The following is a 22,279-nucleotide window of genomic DNA, read 5'->3' as shown; positions in this document are numbered from 1 at the left end:
ACTAACTAACCATTATTCCGTTTTATAGGTATATATTACCAAACCCCTTGTCATGACATACGGACTACTTGCTTCATTCCCATTCATATCCACTCGTCTTCAAATATTAAAAAGGTTTTTCCAGGCAAGATTGCATAGATTTTTTGTGCTTCCTAGAATAGGAACTGAGGAACACAGTTTCAAGTTGCCGGATCAGGAGAAGCTGGTTCGACGATACTCTTTGAGAAGTCATAATCCAACTGGTCTCTCCTGACCCAACGCCTAGCGCCGCAGCGGAAAGGAATATATCATTCGTCTTGATCAAAGATTCCTATCCACGTCTCATACCTTTTTCCTTCCCTGAACTTCATATCCTTCCTTAATCCAAAAAACCCTCCACACAGCATCCGCAAATATTACATATGATATTAATTAAAAAAAATATTGATGCCATAATACCTGCTTTAATATTTTAGTACCTTCACAATCTATCTATATAAAGAAAAGTGTATGTGAAGAGCAGCGTGACTTCGCTTTTTTACACAAATCTACAGTTTTTTTCGAGAGTGATACATTTTGCATACGTGACTATCAAAACAAAAGAAAGTTCACTGTCTGCAGGAGATTCAAAACTACCCTAGCCCCCTTTCCCACCCTAAAAGCAGAATTTTGATTCTTATTGATGATATTTTGATACTTATTGATTACATTTTGATACTTATTGATGACATTTTTATACTTATTGATTACATTTTGATACTTATTGATGACATTTTGATACTTCTTGATAACATTTAAATACTTTTTGATGACATTTTTAAGCTTTCCATCTAATTTGGAAAAACTCTGCATAAAGCTCGAGCAACGCGGGGGACTATAACTAGAATAATAATATACAGAATTTACACATTTTAGCGATTTAAAAAATATTTTGTATTTTGTTGGTATCTAATACCCACGCAGACAATTTTTCAGAATAAAATTATCTAATTTAATTATGTATTTTAGACAAATTTTACCAATGTGAGTTTAAGGGAGTAACTGGTGTGACTTTATTTTATTCGGTTGTTAAGTCTTGTTCAGTCTTTTCAAGTATTTCATAATCCCTCATAAAATACCAGGTCATAATGAGAGGAAATATTTTTTTACTAGTGGATCGCCTTAAGCTTCAGACAAAAACTATTTTTAATTCAAAACCTTCAGTGTGATAAACGTCCCATTGTGCCACTGAAAGCACTTCGTTTAGTTTCTCAATCTGAGAAGTCAAATTTCGTTCTTGATTTTGACATCCCGCTAATTAGGATTTTATTAGGATGTCATGGGCTGATTCTGGCAATAATAGCTGATGAACTTTATCATTGTATATCAAAATAATTCGAAAGTTAAAAGATCCTGAGCTAAAAAGACCCAAGTAAAAATAAGTCAAGAGTCTCTAACAATAAATTGATCGCTGGGCCTAAGCAGGATTACCCTTCAGTGTAAAGGGGTGGATTCTTGAACGATCGGAGGGATAATATCCCTTTTTTGAGAGCTGCTTTTATTATTTAAAATTATATTCATATACGTGCATTTAAGTAACCTACCTCAATAGACGACGTCTCTTCTGAAGAAGGCAATAATTAAGTGTTAATTAAAGGTACACGATGTTAGGGATTAATTTAAGAAAAAACTAATTTATACATCACAAACGAACGGTTAAAGAAAATTTTCTAGATAAGTAGATGGTATAAAGTACATGTGTTAAAGAAGACAAACATTTCCGTGTTACGAATAACCTGACAATATTTGAAAATCTCCTACTACCACCACATTAAGCTGAGAATGTTGTTTTCCAGCCTTTATACTGTGCAGACATAGGCGCGCATAAGGTGTAACTTACAATTTTCCTCTTTCCCATCGACTTCTCCTATCTTCGTCCTTCTCCTAGCCCCTCAGCCTTGCATCATACCCTTAATTAGGGATGCCACAGTCCCAATGGCCCAATGCACTGGTACTCTTACGTGGTGTTTACAAAAAATATATATTTAAAAGAAACACAAACATTCCCTGTTTACGAATAATGTGACAATATTTGAAAATCTTCAACTACCACCACATTAAGCTGAGAATGTTGCTTGTATTGTGATAGAGGACTAGCCAGCCGAGGAATTGAACGCGATACGCCTGGGCGGGACCCAAGCGCGATGTCAACTCAGCCACCGACAGGTCTTGACGCTGCCCTTCGGCAATAGACGATTTTGAACTGAGAATGATGCGTGTGTGTGTTTTAAAAAAACCTTTTTCTTTATGAGACTTCTAACTTCCAGCTTTGAACACAGGCCTGTCAAAATTTCATGTGTGACACTGGCACATACCTCCCTTTAAGGGGGTGGTTAGTTCCTTGTCCCTGCTCCAACAGAGGTTGCTTTTGACGATCGTTATTTTTCCATTTTAATTTATGGAAAAATTATGTTTTGTTTTAGTACCATATTATTTCAAATCACTATTAACGTAATTTTTTTCTACGTCTATTCAGATTGTGCATAAATACTAACTCATCTTCCACATAAATATACATACATTTTAGTAATTCTTGCTGTGCAAGGACACTTGAGTGTCGAGATAAGTTTTTAAATAAATATAGCTTTGTTTATAAAAATTGTTGTTAGTCCTTGTAGTGCGCTTTGAAGGAGTAATTTGTTGCTTATAGCAGGGTGGAAAAGTGTTGTGTCCTCTCAACTGTGACAATTTCACATGTGGATGCATTTCATCTCTATATATCTTTCCGTCTGATGATATTGTGGCTCCAAATTCCAAGTTACAACATTCGTCTGTAAGTCGTGCTTTGAGTGAGTAACCCTTTCTTACTTATACCAGGGTGGTAAAGATTGTTTCCCCTCAATTTCGAACCAGACAATTTCACCCGTGGATGCACTTTCATCTCTACATCTCTTTTCTTCTGATGATACTGTGGCTCATATCTCCAAGTTACAACGATCGTCTCTAATTATAAGTCGTGCCACATGCCCAGCATACATTCACGTGAGTTTGAAGGTGGTGATGTTACTTGAATTTTTATCAGCCTCGACAAATGATTTGTATCGGAAATTTGGAGAATTTTGGAGAAAGATTACTTTTGGCGTACATTTAAAAAATTCTATTAATAAGCTCAAGTTCGTGAATCACCTCCTTACTCCATTCTTTCCTCGTGGATCTAAGTGGCTGCAACACTTGCGGATCTCGAGTGGCTTCATTGAATTGTAAAGAATAGGGCAGCTTAGCCTTGCCAGATATCCGCCCTCGGTTGTCATCTGCCGCAAAGAGCCACGTACCTACACCGCCTAGAGCCTAGTTGCCGTGCTCTGTGATGAGGCAGGGAACAGAGGGAAACGGAAGGGTGACGGACGATGGTACTTCTAATCTGAGAGCAGATCTCTTCAAATATTGGGCTTAATATATTTTTAACAATGGCGGGCCAAAAAACATTTTTTTATGAAACGTTAAGAAATATTTTTTTATTGCCGTGACGAACCACTGATTGCTGGGAGGTTGATGAAAGAGAGGAAATAGATGGTTGATGAGTTCCTGGCTATTCATATGTAGTAATATATTAAGATGGAATTTTTACAGTCTCTATGGTCGGGGGGGGGGGGGTAAGGTTCTTGTAATCAGGAGGTTGTGGGTTCAATTGCCTGTGTGCGCTAGTAAATTTTATTTGTTACTTTTTTATTCGTTTTTCATTTAATATAATATAATGTCACAACCCAGAGTATTTACTTGCTTAGCAACTTTTTTAAATATTTTACTTATACATATTATGCTATAATACAAAGTATACTTGCAGCACGATTCAGAGTGGAAAATCCTCTCAATATCTCTCTGGTGTAAGACCATCATTCAGAGATGAAGAAAGGAGGATGCTTTAAATGGCTTAAGCCGTGTTTGATGACTAGGTCTCCCATCTCTTTTCCCTTTCCACTACCTTCAGCCTCACAATATACCTTAATTAGGGATGCCGTAGTCTCACTGGCTCCAGACGGTTGGCACCAGTTGGGATTCTTCACAAAAAAAAACACCGCTAAGGCCATTTCAAGATATTTTTTCAATATGAATGGTAGTGGTCTGTCACCCGGTTGATTCTGAGAGTAGATGTCTACAACTAAGGATTATATTTTTTTAAATGTCTTCCTGAAATTAAATGTTTTTTTTTTGTTTCAGATAAAACACCAATGAGGGAAAAAGAGTAAAATTAGGAGTGTCATATATTTTGACAGTGAGGTAAATCAAATTGTAAATTAAAGTGGAGTGCATCGCAGTTATTAAATTAAAGTGCTGAAGTGCATCGAGGTTGTGTTTGTCACTTTATACAAAGAGAAGTTTCATTTGTATTAAGTTGAAGTGGAAAACAAGGGAAATGGAACTCTCAGCGGGTCTGCGGGGGTTTTTCTTCATTTTGGTGTATGTCAGCATCTGTACTGCAGGTTGGTTTTTTCTTCAATATTGATATTTGTCTTCGCAACACAGGTTTATATATTCTTTTGTACAATACAAATAATCCGTCTTACTCATATTATATAATACGGGGGATAAGAACGAGTTAGTAGAAAACATTACTCATAATAACGCGCATACCGTATACAGTATAACGGTCGCAATACGGTATTATTAGTAGATTACAGATTTTTACACCATCCGACTCACAGGAAAAGGAACGTATTATAATTGAAGTGAGACGAAGACTGCAGACTTAGGCTAAAAATCTGGTTGATTTTAAAATATAAAAAAAGCAGTAATACTCATTTGCAGCACTATCAGAGGAATATTTAAATTCAAAATTTCAATTTACCAAACAATACAGAACGCATAATTCAATTGGCCGGATTTCAATGCAAACAGACCGGGTCTATGGCGTATCCCATTCCTTGTCTCATCACACAAAAAAACTATAAGCCGTTATAACTGCATTAACAGGACAAACAATAAATAATCATAGTTTATTATGCACCACTTTACAAAAAAATTGGTTCAAAGGTTAGTCACACAAGATGGTTTCTAGGCAATTTCCCCTTATCCTAGATTTGGCTTCAATGCCATTCATACAAAATCACACAAATGCTCTGTCGAGGTCTTTTTAGGTTCATGTATCCAAGGAATAAATATGCCATACAAAATAATTTCATAAGTAAACAAGAATAATCTGATAAACTATTAGGAGTAAAGATTTTAACCCGAACTTCTTCATGTACACAGTAAAAAAATCATATTTAAATCGCATTAAGTTGCATACCTATACCTAGCGTCTCTGAGTAACTCCAGTTCAAGGACCTCTAGGATTGGGATTTTCTTTGATTTTAGAAATAGAAACTGACTGTTGGAACGATTCAAACAAGAATAGGTGCGAAAAATTGTTTTACAAATTGATTATTTTCAGTGAATTTGTTTCATGGTATAATTTTAACTGGAGGTGTCTGGGTTGTCAAAAAAATTTTTTTTCGACTTCATTCTGTATTATTTGTTGGACTTTTAAATACGTTTTGTACGTGTTTCCCGGATTTCAATTAGATAATTTATTATTGTATTAAATTAAAGACCGGTCGGTAGCTGAGTTGACATCGCGTTTGGGTCCCACCCAGGAGTAGTGTGTTCAATTCCTCGGCTGGCTATAAGTCCTCCATCACAACACAAGCAACGTTGTCCGCTTACTGGGGTGGTAGTAGGAGATTTTCAAATATTGTAAGGTTATTTGTAACTCGGGAATGTTTGTGTTTCTTTTTAAAAATATAAATAAATCAATGAATATAAAGAAGATGACGTATTCTACCAAATATACCAATTAGTGGGATAATTTTTTATCCCACTAATAGGTTTTTAATAGAAACTTGTTTAGCCTTTCATTAATAAAATGTTAAAAAAATTATTTGTTAAAATTGCTAAAATGGAGATGGACCGAAATATTAATAAAAATATGGACAACGCACACGCCCACAACTCCATTGGTTTATCTTATCAGGGTTTTCAAAATCGCACCACCATCGCATATTCAAATACTTTATTGAGTTGGAACCCACTTTTAAGAAATGCCATATTAATTATTATTAATCGAATTACTTTAACCAGTGATTAACATTGACTATGTTTAATTTTTTTTTTCAAAAACCTGTTATTTTAAATCAACCACATATCGTCACCGGTCACTTAGCATAGTAAACGCCCAACCCCTCATGTAGATACTGGCTATCCAATTACTTCTGATTTTCTATGTATTATGTTAAAAAAAAAGGCTAACATGTCACCGTCAAATTACATTAGCATTTTTTAATTCAAATAATGTCAGGAATCAATGGAAAAAGTTAATCAAGTACGTCCCTTAACACCCAGTACAGATATGGTTTTTATAGATTTAGAAATTTTAATAGTTTTGCTAGGATATTATATATTTTATGGTGCAACATTAAATAAAACATTTCACAAAAAATATCAATAATGTATTGATGTACGATTTTTTATATTATCAGAAATTTAAAAAAAATTCGTTGAATGTTAGGTTTTTTTATATAAATACTTTGCGTATTGATTAATTTTCCTGGAAAGCACTTCGCTTTAATTTTTTATAAAAAAAGCTCATAAAATAATCTGAGTATATGAAATTTGAAAAACCCTCTCGCGCTGCCAAAGGGCACTCACACCGTATTTCTGAAGCCTAAGTTCGGTAGGTCTTTGAAGTGGTTCCAGGAAAAAAAAACGCTTTTTGCCAATGTACTTAAGAAGCACCACCTCGTTAATGTTACTCGAAAGTTTCACTCACTTCAGATTTGTTGGAATTGAAAATCGATACGATTGTAATTTACAAAGTTCTATTGTCTGGAATCTTTTTTATTACCCAACATCGTAAGGCTCATATGCTTCAGATTGTTAACCTTTCCGTACCGTAAAGATAGCAATCCATGTTATCTAGACATTTACATCTTTAATATCGCTCTAAACTTACACAATCACCACACAGTTTTTAAATTACAAAAAAATTCCGTGGCAATTCAGCATTTTTTGTTATTTATTGTAACTGGTAGATATTATTATTTCTATAATTACAGACAATTTCTGTTGGTATTACATTTTAATGATATATTGAAACAATTTTAAACTAAGAAAATAATTATTCTTAATAATTAAATATTTCTAAAGTAAAATATGTATAATATTAATAATGAGTAGATTACAATATTATTTCCTACTCAATTGTTCTTCCACTGTAAAATAAATATCCTTAAGTCTAACATAATACAAATATCACAAAAAACTCCAATTTTACCAAGAATGTAATAATAATAACTATATACACCTGTATGACAACTGTAAATGGCTGAAAAATGTTCAAGTAATTAATATTCACTAATTAAATAGTAAATTAATGCCTGCTGGTAATTAACAAATAATTGTAATTTCCACAATGTTATCTAAAAAGTAATTTCTCTAATGATATGAATTTATTGTTAGGTTAGGTTAGGTGAGGTTTAAAAGTAATTTCTCTAATGATTAGGTTAGGTTAGGTTTAAAAGTAATTTCTGTGATGATATGAATTTATTGTTAGGTATTTGTGTTACATTACCTACTTCATATGAACTAAGCCTATTAATATGATTGTCTTGAAACGGGAAACCTTCCCAATTGGATAGTCAAAGATTATTCTGTCATTTTTTTTAGTATCTAATAAATAAATAAAGATAATCATTAGACCGGTCAGTGGCTGAGTTGGAATCGCGTCTGGGTCCCACCCAGGCATAGTGTGTTCAATTTCCCGGCTTTTGCAAAGCAACATTTTCCATTTACTATGATGGTAGTAGGAAATTTTCAAATATTCTTAGGTTATTCGTAAGCTGGGCATGTTTGTCTTTCTTAAAAAAATGGAAATTCAACTGTGAAACACGACATAGCAGCTAAGATGGCTAAAAGCTGAAACCGGTAACGATAAAAAATAAAATAAGTGGAAAAGAGTATGGAATTGTTTCAATATATTATAATTTTTTTCGTATAACGCATTAAATTTTAAACAATAAGCAGCTAAATCATTTTAAAGAGTGTATATTTGAATTTGAGCTCGCTGATAATGGTTCTAAATAGTTTTGAACAAAGATGGGAACAACAACACCCTCCAGTAGTCCCCTCTTACGTGTTACGAAATAGTACACAACTATTTGTAGAGATGCTTGTTTTGACAAGCATCTCTTTTAAATGATTATACTGTAAAAGTTGTGACGGATTTAAATTTCTAGTTCAGTAAATTCAATACAAAAAGGAAATAAATTATTTGATTTTCTCTGAATTTGATTACAAAGCCATCGTGCCTTGTTTATATTAAAATACAACATTTGTTTATGATTTATTCAAAGGGCCACCTTTGAAAGGAGCAAAGTTAAAATATGTCAAGTGAAAGCTTTCAAAGTGGACTGCCGCAAAACTTGTAAAACGAAGATTTAGTGTAAAATTTGCCGGAAAAGTTGCTATAAGAAGTTGTTTCACTTACTCTGATTCATAAGTCATTGTTTGAAGGTTTTGAACCAGGAATTTGGACAAACTTAAGTCGCGCAACTAAGTCCCAACGACTAAGTATTCTGACACAAAGATAAATAATCACCAGCGCAAATAAAGGACAAAGTTGAATTAAATATTAAACGGTACTTATGGTGCTTGGGGAATTCACACCCTTCCGGTTGGAGATTCTTCCACGAAATTGTGATGCCCTATTTATGGTCCTCTGACCTAGCTTATATAAAATATAAATTTATAATTATATCTGTAATCGAAAATATTAATTTCGGTTGTGTCTGTATTTCTATTAAACTCTAGAACTCGGATTTGATTTAAATAAAAGTATAATTTTGAAAATTGGAAATGATTGTGTGAAAGATTCAGACAAATGATAAAGTAGGTACCTACCTACAACATAAAATAATTTTAATTGTCCTTTTTTACTTTATTTATTCTCATTTTTTTACACATATAATACATAATAACACATAGTATATAATAACAAATAGTAATAAACAAGAAATGAAAACCCACTAAGGCACTGATTGAGTGTGGGTAGTATAAAAACGATAACTATATTTTTTTAGTTATTACAAAAAGTTAAGGTTAAATGTACGAGGACCAATGAAACTGTTATGTGTCTGCATTAATTTAGTATTGGTTTGGGGGGTGTAAAATATATTATTTGTTCTTTTGCTCATTCTGTTTTCATTTATTTTGATACATATTTCGTTGTTTTTAAGTGATTTTTCATGAGTTTGGTATAAATGTCGACAGGAATAAAATACCAAGAGTACAGAAATTTATTTATTTATTCATTTATTTAACGCCCAGAGGGCTTTTACATGGTTGGTAGTATAATTTTAATTTGACAAATACTTTCAAACATAAAAAATAAGAATAAAATTACATTTGATAAAAGCTATGTAACAAGTTATACAAACACAAGAAACAAAAACAGAAAATTACAGCTATTTGTTGGTTTACATGATGTGTTTAGGAGTATTGTTGAAATAAATGTTTTAAATGATCCACAAAACTTGCCAAGTTGGTATTGAATATGTCAACATCACCCAAGTAATGATTTCCCATGGTGTGAAGTCGTTGTATCGGAGAGTGGGAAATGTAGTTACGCTTATGTGTGCTGCTGTAGAATATTGTATTTTGTCGTGTTGTTACTGTGGGTGTATGTATGTTTATAAGTTGCAGGAGTTCGCAACAGTTGAATTTAGAGTTAAGTATTTTGAATAAGAACGTTAAATCGTTTATTTTACATCTATCTTCTAATGTATGTATTTTTAGAGTATTTAATAAGAAATTGTATTTTAAGTCTTCGACACGGATATTTAATTTAAAATTTATAAAACGTAGAAATTTTTTTTGTATTCGCTCAATGTTGTTAATGTGAATTGTATAAGATGGAGACCAAACTACTGAGTTATATTCAATTAGACTTCTTACTAGAGATACGTATAATAGTTTAATGGCTTGCAAAGAATTAAAGTTTTTAGTTGTTCTTAATACGAAGCCTAGTGTTTTCATACCTTTGTTCACAATTTGATGGATATGATTGGTGAAACTTAGTTTTTCGTCCAAAATAATTCCAAGATCTCTCATTTCCGTGACTCTTTCTAAAGCTATGTTATTGATGGAATATTCGAATAAAACAGGATTTTTGTTTCTGAAGAAAGTCAAGGTTTTGCACTTTACTACATTTAAAAATAAATTATTTTGAACGCACCAATCTCTAAACTTACTAATATTTGACTGTAGTATATGGCAATGATTTATATCAGTTATTTTCTTGTATAGTTTGACGTCATCTGCAAAGAGCAATACCTCGACATCGTTGAAGCAATTGTTTATATCATTGATGAAAATGAGGAACAAAACCGGGCCAAGGTGACTACCTTGCGGTAGGCCACTGGTAGCCCGGAAAGCTTTCGACATCCAAGATTTTATTTTAACGAACAGTTTACGATTTGACAAATAGCTACTAAACCAATTTTAGCATGTTATCCCTTATTCCTAGAGCAAATAGTTTTTGGATTAGTAGTTTATGGGATACTTTGTCGAATGCCTTCGAAAAGTCTGTATATATACAGTCGACTTGTTTATTTTCTGCAAATGATTGTATAATGAAGTTTTGAAATACCGTTAAGTTAGTTGCGGTGGATCTTCCTTTGATAAAACCGTGCTGTTTTTGATTAATTAATTTTATTAATTTGGGATAGATTTCATCAAGGACCAATGATTCAAAAAGCTTTGGCAGTACTGACTGTATACAAATGGGGCGATAATTAGCTATGTCAGTATCGTCTCCTTTTTTGTAGATCGGTGTAATGAAGCTAGATTTCCAGCGGTCTGGAAAATGTCCAAGGGACAAGAGACGGTTAAATAGTAATGTAAGTGGTTTAGATAATGTATTAGAGCATGTTTTGAGGAATATTGGTGGAATTTTGTCTGGGCCAGCGGATTTGTCAGTGTCTAAGGAAAGTAATTTTTGTTCGCAACACTTTTGTGTGATTTGGCAGTTTGTTAAGTTTGTGGTCATATTAAATTTGTATTCGGGTATTTTATCATCTGGAGTGTGTTCATCATATACATTTTTGTGGAAGTCCGAAAAAAGGTTTACAATATCCTGTGTATTGTTTGCACTGATTCCATTCATATGCATTATTGGCGGGTAGTCTGTGTTTTCATTGTTCATTTTTTTAAGAAATTTCCAAAGGTTTTTGGATTTAAAGACAGTGTCCTCGACAGAGGTTATGTACATTTTGTAACATTGTTTGGAAAGATCTTTACATTTTTTCCTAGTTTCGCTAAAGATTATATAATCATTTATGGATTTACTTTGTTTGAATTTTTTGTGTTGACTCTTTTTTTGCTGAAGAGAGGCTGTGAGCTCTGATGAAAACCAAACCGGGTAGGTATAGCTTCTTGGTGTGTAAAAAGGTACATAGGATTCAATAGTATTAGAAAAATATAAATAAAGTTTATCTAACGATTCATCAACGCTTTCATCGGATAAAAAAGACCAGTCTGTATTTGAGAAATGGGAGTTAATTGAGTTGAAGTCGGCTCGTTTAAAGTTTAGGACGCTTTGTGAAAGTTTCCTTTCATTATCACATGTCATATTTAATTTAATGTATAGGATAAATATGTAATAAATATCTAAGAATGTAACCCAAAATCTTCTTTGCTATTATTTTTTTATACAGTAACAAATTTAAGTATTTGGAGTTAGTAACTTTGATTTCATTTTACTGTCCGATGAAATAATTTTTTTTTTCATTTAAAAAAAAAAACCATCACACCTCGCCACTGGTAGTTGGGCACGATATCGGATCACTTGATACGCACTCCGTCTCGTTCTCGCAGCACGGTAATACACGAGACAGAGCTCATATCACGTGTGAGATAGAAAACCTATATATTTTGTTATACGGTATAAATGTTATACGGTATTTCCTTTTGATTGTTAGGATGAGCATTTATTGCTCCGTTATTAAAAACACACACGGAAGAAACTTTTTATTTTCAAAAATAACTTAATAAATAGATATAACTAAAAATATGATTTAAGATTTTCACGGCCAAAAGTATTTTTTTTATTTGTTTTGGGAGTTTTTTGCCGTGTTGCGCTAATTCCTTCTTTAGCCAACGTTTCAATAACAATGACACATCTGCCCTGATGATGGACACTGCAATGCTGTCCGAAACGTTGGCTAAAGAAGGAGTTAGCGCAACACGGAAGAACACCCCAAAAATAAATAACAAAGATATAAATAACGTCGGTTATGTAAAAAAAATAACTTTAAATAATATAACAAACCAACATAATAATACGAATTATTTTTTTGCATTTGCTCAGTTTTTTTATATTAAAGACATGTTTGCTTTTTCCTTTTACACGGTGCGTTGGTTCTTACCTGGCTTCCTTTAACCAGGTGATATTATGATCTCCGGTGACTTTTTTTAAGATTTTTGTTATTTGTTTTTGGGGTATTATGCCGTGTTGCGCTAACTCCTTCTTTAGCCAACGTTTCGGACAGCATTGCAGTGTCCATCATCAGGGCAGATGTGTTATTGTCATTGAAACGTTGGCTAAAGAAGGAATTAGCGCAACACGGCATAACACCCCAAAAACAAATACTTTTGGCCGTGAAAATCTTAAATCATATTTTTTTAAATTATTCATTTATTCTTTTTTTTTGTTCTTGAGTAGGTATTGGACAGTCAGGGCCGCATAGGGGTTAGACGGTTACTCGGCTGAGGCCCGTCAAAGATTTTTTTGGTTTTATTTGTGAACATTAAAAAAAAAACAAATAATTTCACCGGTGTTCAAAATGCAATTTGCAGTTATAACTCCAATAAGTTTAAAATTTGTAACACCCTATATATATATAAAGGGTGTTACAAATTTTAATATAGGGCTATATACTATATATACTTAAACAATATTTACATAGTGGACATCTTTAGTTTATCACTAAACAAATACAAAAGATTGTAACTTAGGCAGATCTGTTATGTACAAAAATGTAATAATTTTAAATATTCCTATTTAAAGTAGGATGAAAAGGGCGTTATTCGATAAATAAATATCCGAATGCATAATATTTTGACCAAACATGATATGCATTAAACTGGCAGTAAAGTATTGGTAAGATTTTTTTGTAGGAATGTAACCCAAAATCTTCTTTGCTATTATTTTTTTATACAGTAAAAAATTTAAGTATTTGGAGTTAGTAACTTTGATTTCATTTTACTGTCCGATGAAATTTTTTTTTTTTCAATTAAAAAAAAAAACCATCACACCTCGCCTCTGGTAGTTGGGCACGATATCGGATCACTTGATACGCACTCCGTCTCGTTCTCGCAGCACGGTAATACACGAGACAGAGCTCATATCACGTGTGAGATAGAAAACCTATATATTTTGTTTTTTATTGAAAAAAAAAACAAATCAGCGAAATGACATTCATTTTTTAATTCCTAGTACGCTCAGGAATCGCTTGTGAAAATACTTCGGGTAAATGCTATTATGTATATGATATTTACCACTACTAGTCCATAACTTGTAAAACTACTGCCGGATTAACCGGACTATTAAATAACAAAGTTTTTCTCATTTATAATCACCAATACAATGTAATTTACAAAGCAAAACAAAAGGGACACTTTCTACCATCTACCATAAAATTTTGTCTTTCTTAACCCAACTTTTCCCCCTGTAAAGATAAGATATTGTTAAGTATTTATTTCACAAAAAAAATGCCAAAAACCTGAATTTAGTTTTATTCTCAAATTAAATGGAGATTTGTTGGAAATAGCAATCAGGAAAGAAGCCCAATTCTATGCGAATACTAAAACGTTTGTAGGTACCCATATAAAATATAAAGAGTGAATAAAAAAATGTTATATAATGTTTCACCTTCGCACATCTTGCAAAGGAATTTTTATTAGCTAAAAACGTAGCCATAAAATTTTATATTTGAAAGAAACTGAGTTTTATTCAAGATCTTTCGACTAGGTACAAAGTTTATGTAAAACCTTTCGTCTAGGACCAGATTACGATTTCATAATAACATAAATTGTTATTATATATAGATGAGACAAAAAGCGAAATAATAAAAATATCGCATTCTGATAGTGGAACACATTTCGACAAGATATTAGTACATAATAGCGCCTCTAATTGTATTGTATGATAATTTTTATTGTATGGCGATTTTTACTGAATAATTTTTTTTTATCAATTTCACCTAAAGTATGATTCATTCTTTCAAATCGGCATAGATCACAGATCTAAGAATTTTCTGTTCAGTGGTTTTTGTAACTAACAGTGGTGGATATGCTGGAACATAATAATAGTGACTAAAAGTCGTAGAATGTATTTGTATAGGTGCATAGGGCCATTTTATGTAATGGAACATCTGTCTCGGTTTCAGCGACGTGTTAGAATGAAATGGCACGATTCTTCATATTTCTAAGGAATCTCTGTGATTTGTACTTTAGTACGGCTGGCTGTAAAATTATTTGGTACAGTTGTCAGTGGTGTGGAACGAACTATTTTTAGTCAGATTATTACCATAATCAAGAATTTTCTTAGCAAGCATTTTCATCGAAAAATAGAGCAATGAATTAATATTTAACGGTTGTTCCGTCACGCCGATTTGCTTTTGACAGGCCGTGTGCTGACCAATAGTATGGTCAGATTTTGAACTGTACAGTTTGAATTCACACACGTCAACTATAATCACGGAGTGCCGTGAGCCGTACAATCGCATCGAAACGTTCGTCTTGTCAAAACCAATGTGTGTACTATCACTGGTTATTTATCGGAATAATCCCTTAAACGTATTTTATCGCAACTATCGCAATCCAATTCAACATAACGAGTGCTACCGTACAAAAATCACCGTTCCAGTGCTGATAGATGATTCTCGAGATGCAGATTTCGTTCGCCACCCGGTAAGCTGACTGTGAATTAACCTTACGCATTCGCCTGTCATAAGCCATAGGCTTTATCCGTGCTTTATTTATGTGGAATAGCCCTTTAAAATAGGCTATCCCAACCCTTGTTCGTTCCTCGAACAAACGGTAAACTGTAAAAAAAGTATAAGGTGGGGAAGTACTTGGCTATTCAGATCTGGTCACCAAATAGGCCAAACCCATTTCAAGCAAAGTTTCAATTCTTAATGGTGGTCTTACACCAGGGCGATACTGACAGTATCTTCTACTCTGTAACGTGCCGAAAATATACTATTTATTATTTTTTTATGAGGAACTAACACAAATCAAAATAATCATTTCACATTTACTTGCTCACGCCGGGATTTGAATCCGCGACTTCGAGCTTGCTAGTGGAGAGCCTCACCCCTCCACCTGAAGGTCACAATATAGGGAAATAACTTTAATTTGTTTACAGTACGATAATGAAACTAGGTTCATTTCTAATTAGTACATAATCTTAACTACTAACTCTTGGCAATCGTGAATGATAATTAATTTAAAAAACGTAGAGAAATAAATAATTAATTGTCAATTTGGAAAACATACATATTTGATGAAATACTGATTTATGCATCCTATGTGTAATCTCAAATGATACAAAAATATTGTATTTAATAAAATGATACAAATAATCTAGTACGCTACTTACAATATGCCCATCATAGTAATTATCTCTAGTGCTCCTCTCCGTACTCAAACTAGTAAATATGAGTATATACCCCTGTGTTACTATTGCAGTGCCTATAGTATTTATGTCGTGCTTTCTTTAATATTGCTGACATTCTGTACATGCCATCTGGAAGCTTGATGTGCAAGATCAAAATAATCATTACTGAAAAAGTTGTAGGTACGCCAACTCAAAAATATTATTTTCTCAAACTGGCTAATGCGTGAAAACCGCAAAACAGCTTTACACTTTTAAAACTTAACACAATTAAGAAATACATCGAAGAATAAAAAGGAAAGATCAAATACATAAATTTAAAATCCTAAAAATACTGTTCTTAAAAACTAATCGACAAAACATTTTTCAAAAACACATTATTCAAGAAATACAACCGTATCTTTTAATGTATTGTTTTATTTTTACGTTGACTCCACTCAGAAGGTCTTGAGGAAAATAATTTCCTGAGGGCCTATGTCATCTATGGGGATGCTGTGAATGGTCTTGAAGGCCAGTGTTGTAGGAGGGAAGAAACACAGAGGCCAGCCAAGCTGGTGAACTCAAGTACGAATCGTAAAACGACCCACTCTCATGTGACAAATGTCAACCGTGTACAAATGTTTGGCGTGTTTCCCGACTACGCACCGGTGCCGAAGGGATCGATGACGCCAGTTCGGAGCACCTTACAATGAAATACCGGTGGAATAAGGTTTTTCTTATTTTTATTTCCACTTATTATTAGGTCCACGTTACCAAATAGTATGAAAAAAAATGTTTCAATATTGGATTCTAAAATCTGCAAAGAGCTTCAATTCTTCTTTTTTAAAACATGAATACCGCACAAGAGTACCAACTGGTTCCAGTGGGACTAAGGCATCTTAAATCAGGGTATGTTGTGAGGATAAAGGTAGTGAGGAGGGGAAAAAGACGAGTAAGAGGAAGGTGGAAACTAAATTACTTTTCCTATCTGGTGACCATACACGTTAAGGCTATTTCAAACAATTTTTTAACTATGAATGGTGGTTTTAGAACAAGGAAGATCAGAGTTTACTCTCAGGACTGAGAGTAGACTCTTTAAATTCCCTCCCTAAGCAGGGGTTAATCTCAAGAAAGATATTAATTAGCATCAAGAAACGTATTTAACGTATGTAACGTATTTAACGTATTAAACGTATTACGAGTGCTGTTATTCAACATGACTTCTCAGGAATTGTCCATCCACACCGGAGGCAGTTTTTATATCATTTATTCTTTTAAAATTATTATTTTGTGTATATTATTTTTATTAGTTTTACTACATACGTGAAAATAATACAATATACGTATGATACGTGTATTGTATTATTTTATGTGTTCTTATTTGTATTATGTTAAAAGCATGGTTCGGGCATTTGCCTAGTTTGGGGTATTTAAAAAAAATAACTACAACTAGTTTAAAAAATTGATGTCATACATTTAAATATATTAAAAATATTTATTTTACAAGCAATAATTATTAGCCTGAAACACTCATCCACATTGAAAAATCTTCTGATAAAATATACATGACGCCAACGGGACTTGAACCCGTGTCCTTTCGATTTCCGGTCGACAGCTCTGACCACTGAGCTATGGCGGCTTAGGTATCTCTTATCCGCGAAATAATTCAATATATATTAGTGTTTCATTCAACAATTACTGCTTGTTACATTTTTGCTTATAAAATAATATTATTGCTTGTAAAATAATTGTTACCCTTTGTGCTATGCATAAAAAATCTTGTCTTAAACACTAATTTACCAAAAAAATAATAATTAACAATATTTATTTATATAACGCATATTTTTTGATAAAAAAGGAGTAATAAATTACTTTTTCTGTTATTGGATTGTGTTGTAAATAAATGATTTAATTCTATGACTTCAATCAGACTTTTTACTAATTCTAGGACTCCACTTTTTCAATGCGTTCGAAATGTATTTGAAAATGAAGAATTATATTCAATTCACTAGGGAGTAAATCTTTGAAGTTATGCATGATGTATTGTATGTTGCAGCCCCGGGTCTCGCCAGGGCGGGGTCCCTCGAGGCGGCCGCCCTGCAGCTCGGCACGCAGCAAGCGCAGGCCCAGTACCCGGCAGCAGCGCTTCAAGGGGCGCGCGCGGCCTCCCGCTCCGCCGCCTCTTGCCTGGTCACCGCCGTACAGTACACACACGGCCAGCAGGTATGATTTTTGTTTTTGCGTTTCGGTTCCGTTTTAAGATGGTGGCCGTTTTAATGGCTCACTAAACTTTTTTTTTCAAATAATGTGAAATCGTCGTGCTTAATTGGACATTTGTTATCGTTTTTTTTTCAATATTATGGTACTTATTCGAAAAAAAAATTGAAAAAAGAATGGTCATTGAGATAATGATATTTATTTGGACAAATTGCATACTACTTTATTTTTAATTTAAAAAAAATGTAACATAAAATATACGGCTTATAATTTCAAATTTCTACCGAAATATAATATTACTTCCCTTGGATACTTTAAGAGCACCCGCAGATGAGAGACTTTCGGTACGGGGACAGTTTCATTGCAACAGTTTCGGGCATAAAAATCTATGTAAAAGTATATGTTACGGAGGTTCGCACACGAGCGACACTAGGGAGACTTTTTTGAATGAATTCTGGAATAGTTTCCAACTGTCACTGCAACTCACGTCTCTCGTCTGCGAGTGCCCTGTGTTTTAAACTTTTAAGAATATAAAAAATGATATTAAATATTTTTTAAAGATAATCTATATGCATTTACAGAAGTTAAAAAAATAATTATACGAAATTTCCTCGATAGAAAAAAAGGCAAAGTATGCTCCGAAAGTATTAAACACAGTTCTGGTTTTGTTATTTGATATGATAAAGGTTTGAAAAAAACCACAGTGTTTCTTGAGGGGGCTTTGTTCTATTTAAATAAGTCATGATATATTAAATATTTTTGCGTTCGCCTAGTAATAATATTTTTTATATTTGCTCGCTCCCTCTAACTTGTGTATTTACATATCTCAATTTCAAACCAACTTCTTCTCCCTTTTCAATACTTACCACGGAGCCTCAAGTAGGTAGGTATTAAAGTACCTACTTACAAATCTTACGGTTTCACGGGAAATTTTGGTGATGATTAATTAAATAGAGAAAATAAGAAACAAACTTATTTTGACGTGATGTCTACTTCGTCGGAGGCTTGCTATTCCGCACTCGCCTCTAGGGAACCCTCTAATGTTTTTGGTAGAAGTATAACCATCATACTGATTTCTCACGGGATAGATAGTACTACTACATACCTGCAACCTGGCATATACAGTGTCTAATTTTCATCAATTCACATTATTCTCTGCACTTGATTTCGAGTAGTATTCATATCAATTCAATTAAGAGTTCTCATCAGACAACCCACACATTAAGTATTCCTCAATGCAACATTCGAAACAAAAACACATTCATTTACCGCGTTCAGTGAATTCGATTTATTCAACACCACACCTCACAACTTCAAACCTGAAATCAATAAATAACATTCACACAATACATATTACCTACTCTAAACAATTCACAATTTGGGAGAAGAATTTGGGTACAGCCACCCGGGGCACTATTTAATTAATAACAAACAACTCTGTCATAGGCCACGCACATTAGTTTGTTATGTTTGGTGACTTAACAGGGGTGTCCGGGTTCGTCAGGTGATGTTTGTTCAGGATGCGCCTGCCCACCAAATACGTGGGTTGCCAGATCGGGAGATCTTGATTTGGGAGACGCTTTGATCTCTTCAACTAGTCACTCTTAAGGCGAAATAGGTAGACTTGACCTGAAATTTGGCATTTTGAGGCCAGTTTTAGACGTATGGACACATTTCTAGAAAAAAACACAAATTGTTTTCGAAAGATCGTTATTTTATCTATTAAAGTAGTATGTTAAATTTTGAAAAATAATATTATTTTCATATCATAATAAAGTGTTACCGTTGGACGATGCGCAGATTTGTTGCATTTTCAAAGGTGAATTTGTATTATACAACAAATATTTCAAATCATATAATAATACAGTATAAACCATCAATAAATTATCTATCATAAGTATGTATAAGAATTTTGTTTTTATTTCGAATAAAATTACTAATAAATAAATCCGAACACGCGTTTTGTGACGAAAATCCCTCAATTTGACTATTTATTCATGGTCTTACAAATTGGTATAGTTCAGATTTTTTTACAAAAATAATTTACCAAGAGATTATTGAAACATTAGAAATAATTTATGACCAAAAAATATATTCTTAAAGTATATAATAGTAATTAATTTCGATTCGCGTTTGCGCATTTTTATTAACTCGGCACAAGACGAAATATTGACATTACCCGCCGCGACCGGGCGGCAAGCGGACGTCTTGTCCACGCCGGTCTAGTTAATAACATTTTAAAGAAATTCCTCGCTTAAAAATGGGGAGGAAAATACCCTTGGAACAAAAGTTTTATTAGAAAACACAAATTACGACATCAAAAACGTACGTGGGAGATATATTTTCAAAAAAAACAAAGGTTAGCGATATTTAATTATCCGTGTACATTGTACGTACTTAAATGCTACAGGGTCGTTCGAAAAAATCAGTCAGAATAAGCACATATTTTTTATAACATTTGGAGAAAATTTTTTGTTGTTTAATATCCAAGGAAAAGAATCAACTATGGACTATCAGGAGTTTATGTCTGTCATCGATGTTTCATGTATAAATGTTAAAACTTATGCCAAAGTACGTGAAACTGTTTGTGATTGGTGGTCAAAAAGTGCCACGAACCAGATGAATTTTGATTCGTGATGTGCGATTCAAATCATTTTATTTTTCATAATTTCTATTTTACTATACAATTCACTATTATATTGGTATAATTTAACATATTTAATATTTTTTGTGTTAACGTTTGTCAGTTTCATAATGTCATATTGTGAATTGAGCTTCTTGTTTTAGGAAAAAAGACGAGGTTATGTTTGACATACAAACCTATGATTTTTCAATCGAAATTAACCTCGTGAATTTAATAATATTTCGAAAATTATACGAGTCAGGTCGCTCCGTTAACCATGAAAGCGATACAATATTATGCAACCGCATAACTACATATGTAGGTAGGTACCGTAGAAAATAGTTGGAAATAAAACCTAGTTTTAATATATATACTACTTCAGTTGTAAGGAATAAACCCTCTTTTCAATGTCATACATATCAAATCAAGTAATACTTTAAAGATAAGTATTAGAAATAAAACTTACCGGTAATACCTTTCGGAAAAACGAATAAATATGTAAAACAAAAGATTTTTACTCACTTTTGGAAAACCTATGTAAAATAAATTAAAAAAAATCAAATTAATCAAATATTTGATTTTTTTTATATCTACCATGTCAACGCACTGCATTTGTATTTATTTATGTTTACGCTCTCGGACGTATAATTTACAAATATGTATGTAACTACTTATTAGGAAGAAAGCTACAACCGATAAATCATCAACAATAATTGTTATTTCATCGGAACCATGCTGTAGTTTTTGTCAGCCGCGCGGATTTACGGCTCGCAGAGGAATGAATTCGGTGTTTCAGTCTCGTTCTAAAAAAACGTCCGATCGCGAGACCGTCTTTTAACGAAATTTGAATTCTCGTCCGCTGGTTATGACCCCTTAACCCATCGCCTTGCGCCGTAGTGAGAGGGATATATTCGTATTTCTGTCACACCTGGACACACTTATCCTTGGATACCTAACCACCACTTAATTTATTTTTCCTTCCTTAACTTTCTCTCCTTCCCTTTCTTATAAAAATACCCCTCACACAGCATCCCCAAAGGTAAAATATGACCCGAGGGAAATTATCGTTCCCAAGGCAACCTGTTTGGGATTAATTTAGGGATTATAATTTTGTATAATATATTGTAATTTTTAATTCATTAATTATTTAATATAATTAATTTAGATTAATTTTAATTTTATATTAATTTATGTTTAATTAATTTATTTTTTAATTAATTTATTAATTTTATTATATTAATTTATTTAATTTTATTTATTTTATTAATTAATTAATTAATATATTTATTAATTAATTTATTCATTAATTATTAATTTAGATTATTTTAATTTATTAATTAATATTTTATTAATCTTATTTATTATTAATTTTACTATCCCACTAGGGCGTGTAATAAATAAATAATAATACAAATAACAGAACTGATCCATTCCCTTCCCCTCCCTCCCGGATCACACCCCCATACGCTATTGTAATTATTTTTACTTTTATAATCACTGATAATTCAGAAACACAAGAGAAAACCAATTATACATTCAATTATTGTACATATTATAGCCTTACCTTATAAAATATTGAAAATCGTTGGGTTTTCCAATAAAATAAAACAAAAATCATAATCACGCAACCTTTTTTATGTAAACGTGTATATTAATATACACTCCGCTTTTCAACACAAGCATTGCTTAAAACTCTTGACAGGCCAAGATGCCAAACAAAACGTCTGTAACCAAGTGGGTCATCCGACGACCCAATGCATTTTTCTGTCTTATGGGCTTTTAAACTGTAGAAA

At 32.9% G+C, this 22,279-nt stretch overlaps 1 protein-coding gene across 1 annotated transcript in view; it reads left to right on the top strand.

The window, feature by feature from the left end:
• Positions 1–22,279, top strand: part of LOC149419289 (uncharacterized) — a 172,090-nt gene that overhangs the window by 82,857 nt on the left and 66,954 nt on the right. The window contains exons 2-3 of the mRNA XM_089638207.1: positions 4,177–4,439; positions 17,703–17,869. Coding sequence (XP_089494333.1) covers positions 4,373–4,439; positions 17,703–17,869 — 234 coding nt within the window. The 5' untranslated portion in view covers positions 4,177–4,372. The remainder of the gene's footprint in view (positions 1–4,176; positions 4,440–17,702; positions 17,870–22,279) is intronic.

Source organism: Hesperophylax consimilis, chromosome 12, assembly GCF_061612785.1.
Source record: "Hesperophylax consimilis isolate HC1 chromosome 12, BYU_Hcon_1.0, whole genome shotgun sequence".
Lineage (NCBI taxonomy): Eukaryota > Metazoa > Arthropoda > Insecta > Trichoptera > Limnephilidae > Hesperophylax > Hesperophylax consimilis.
Note: the sequence above shows the minus strand (reverse complement) of the source record. Positions and strands in the feature narration are given on the sequence as shown.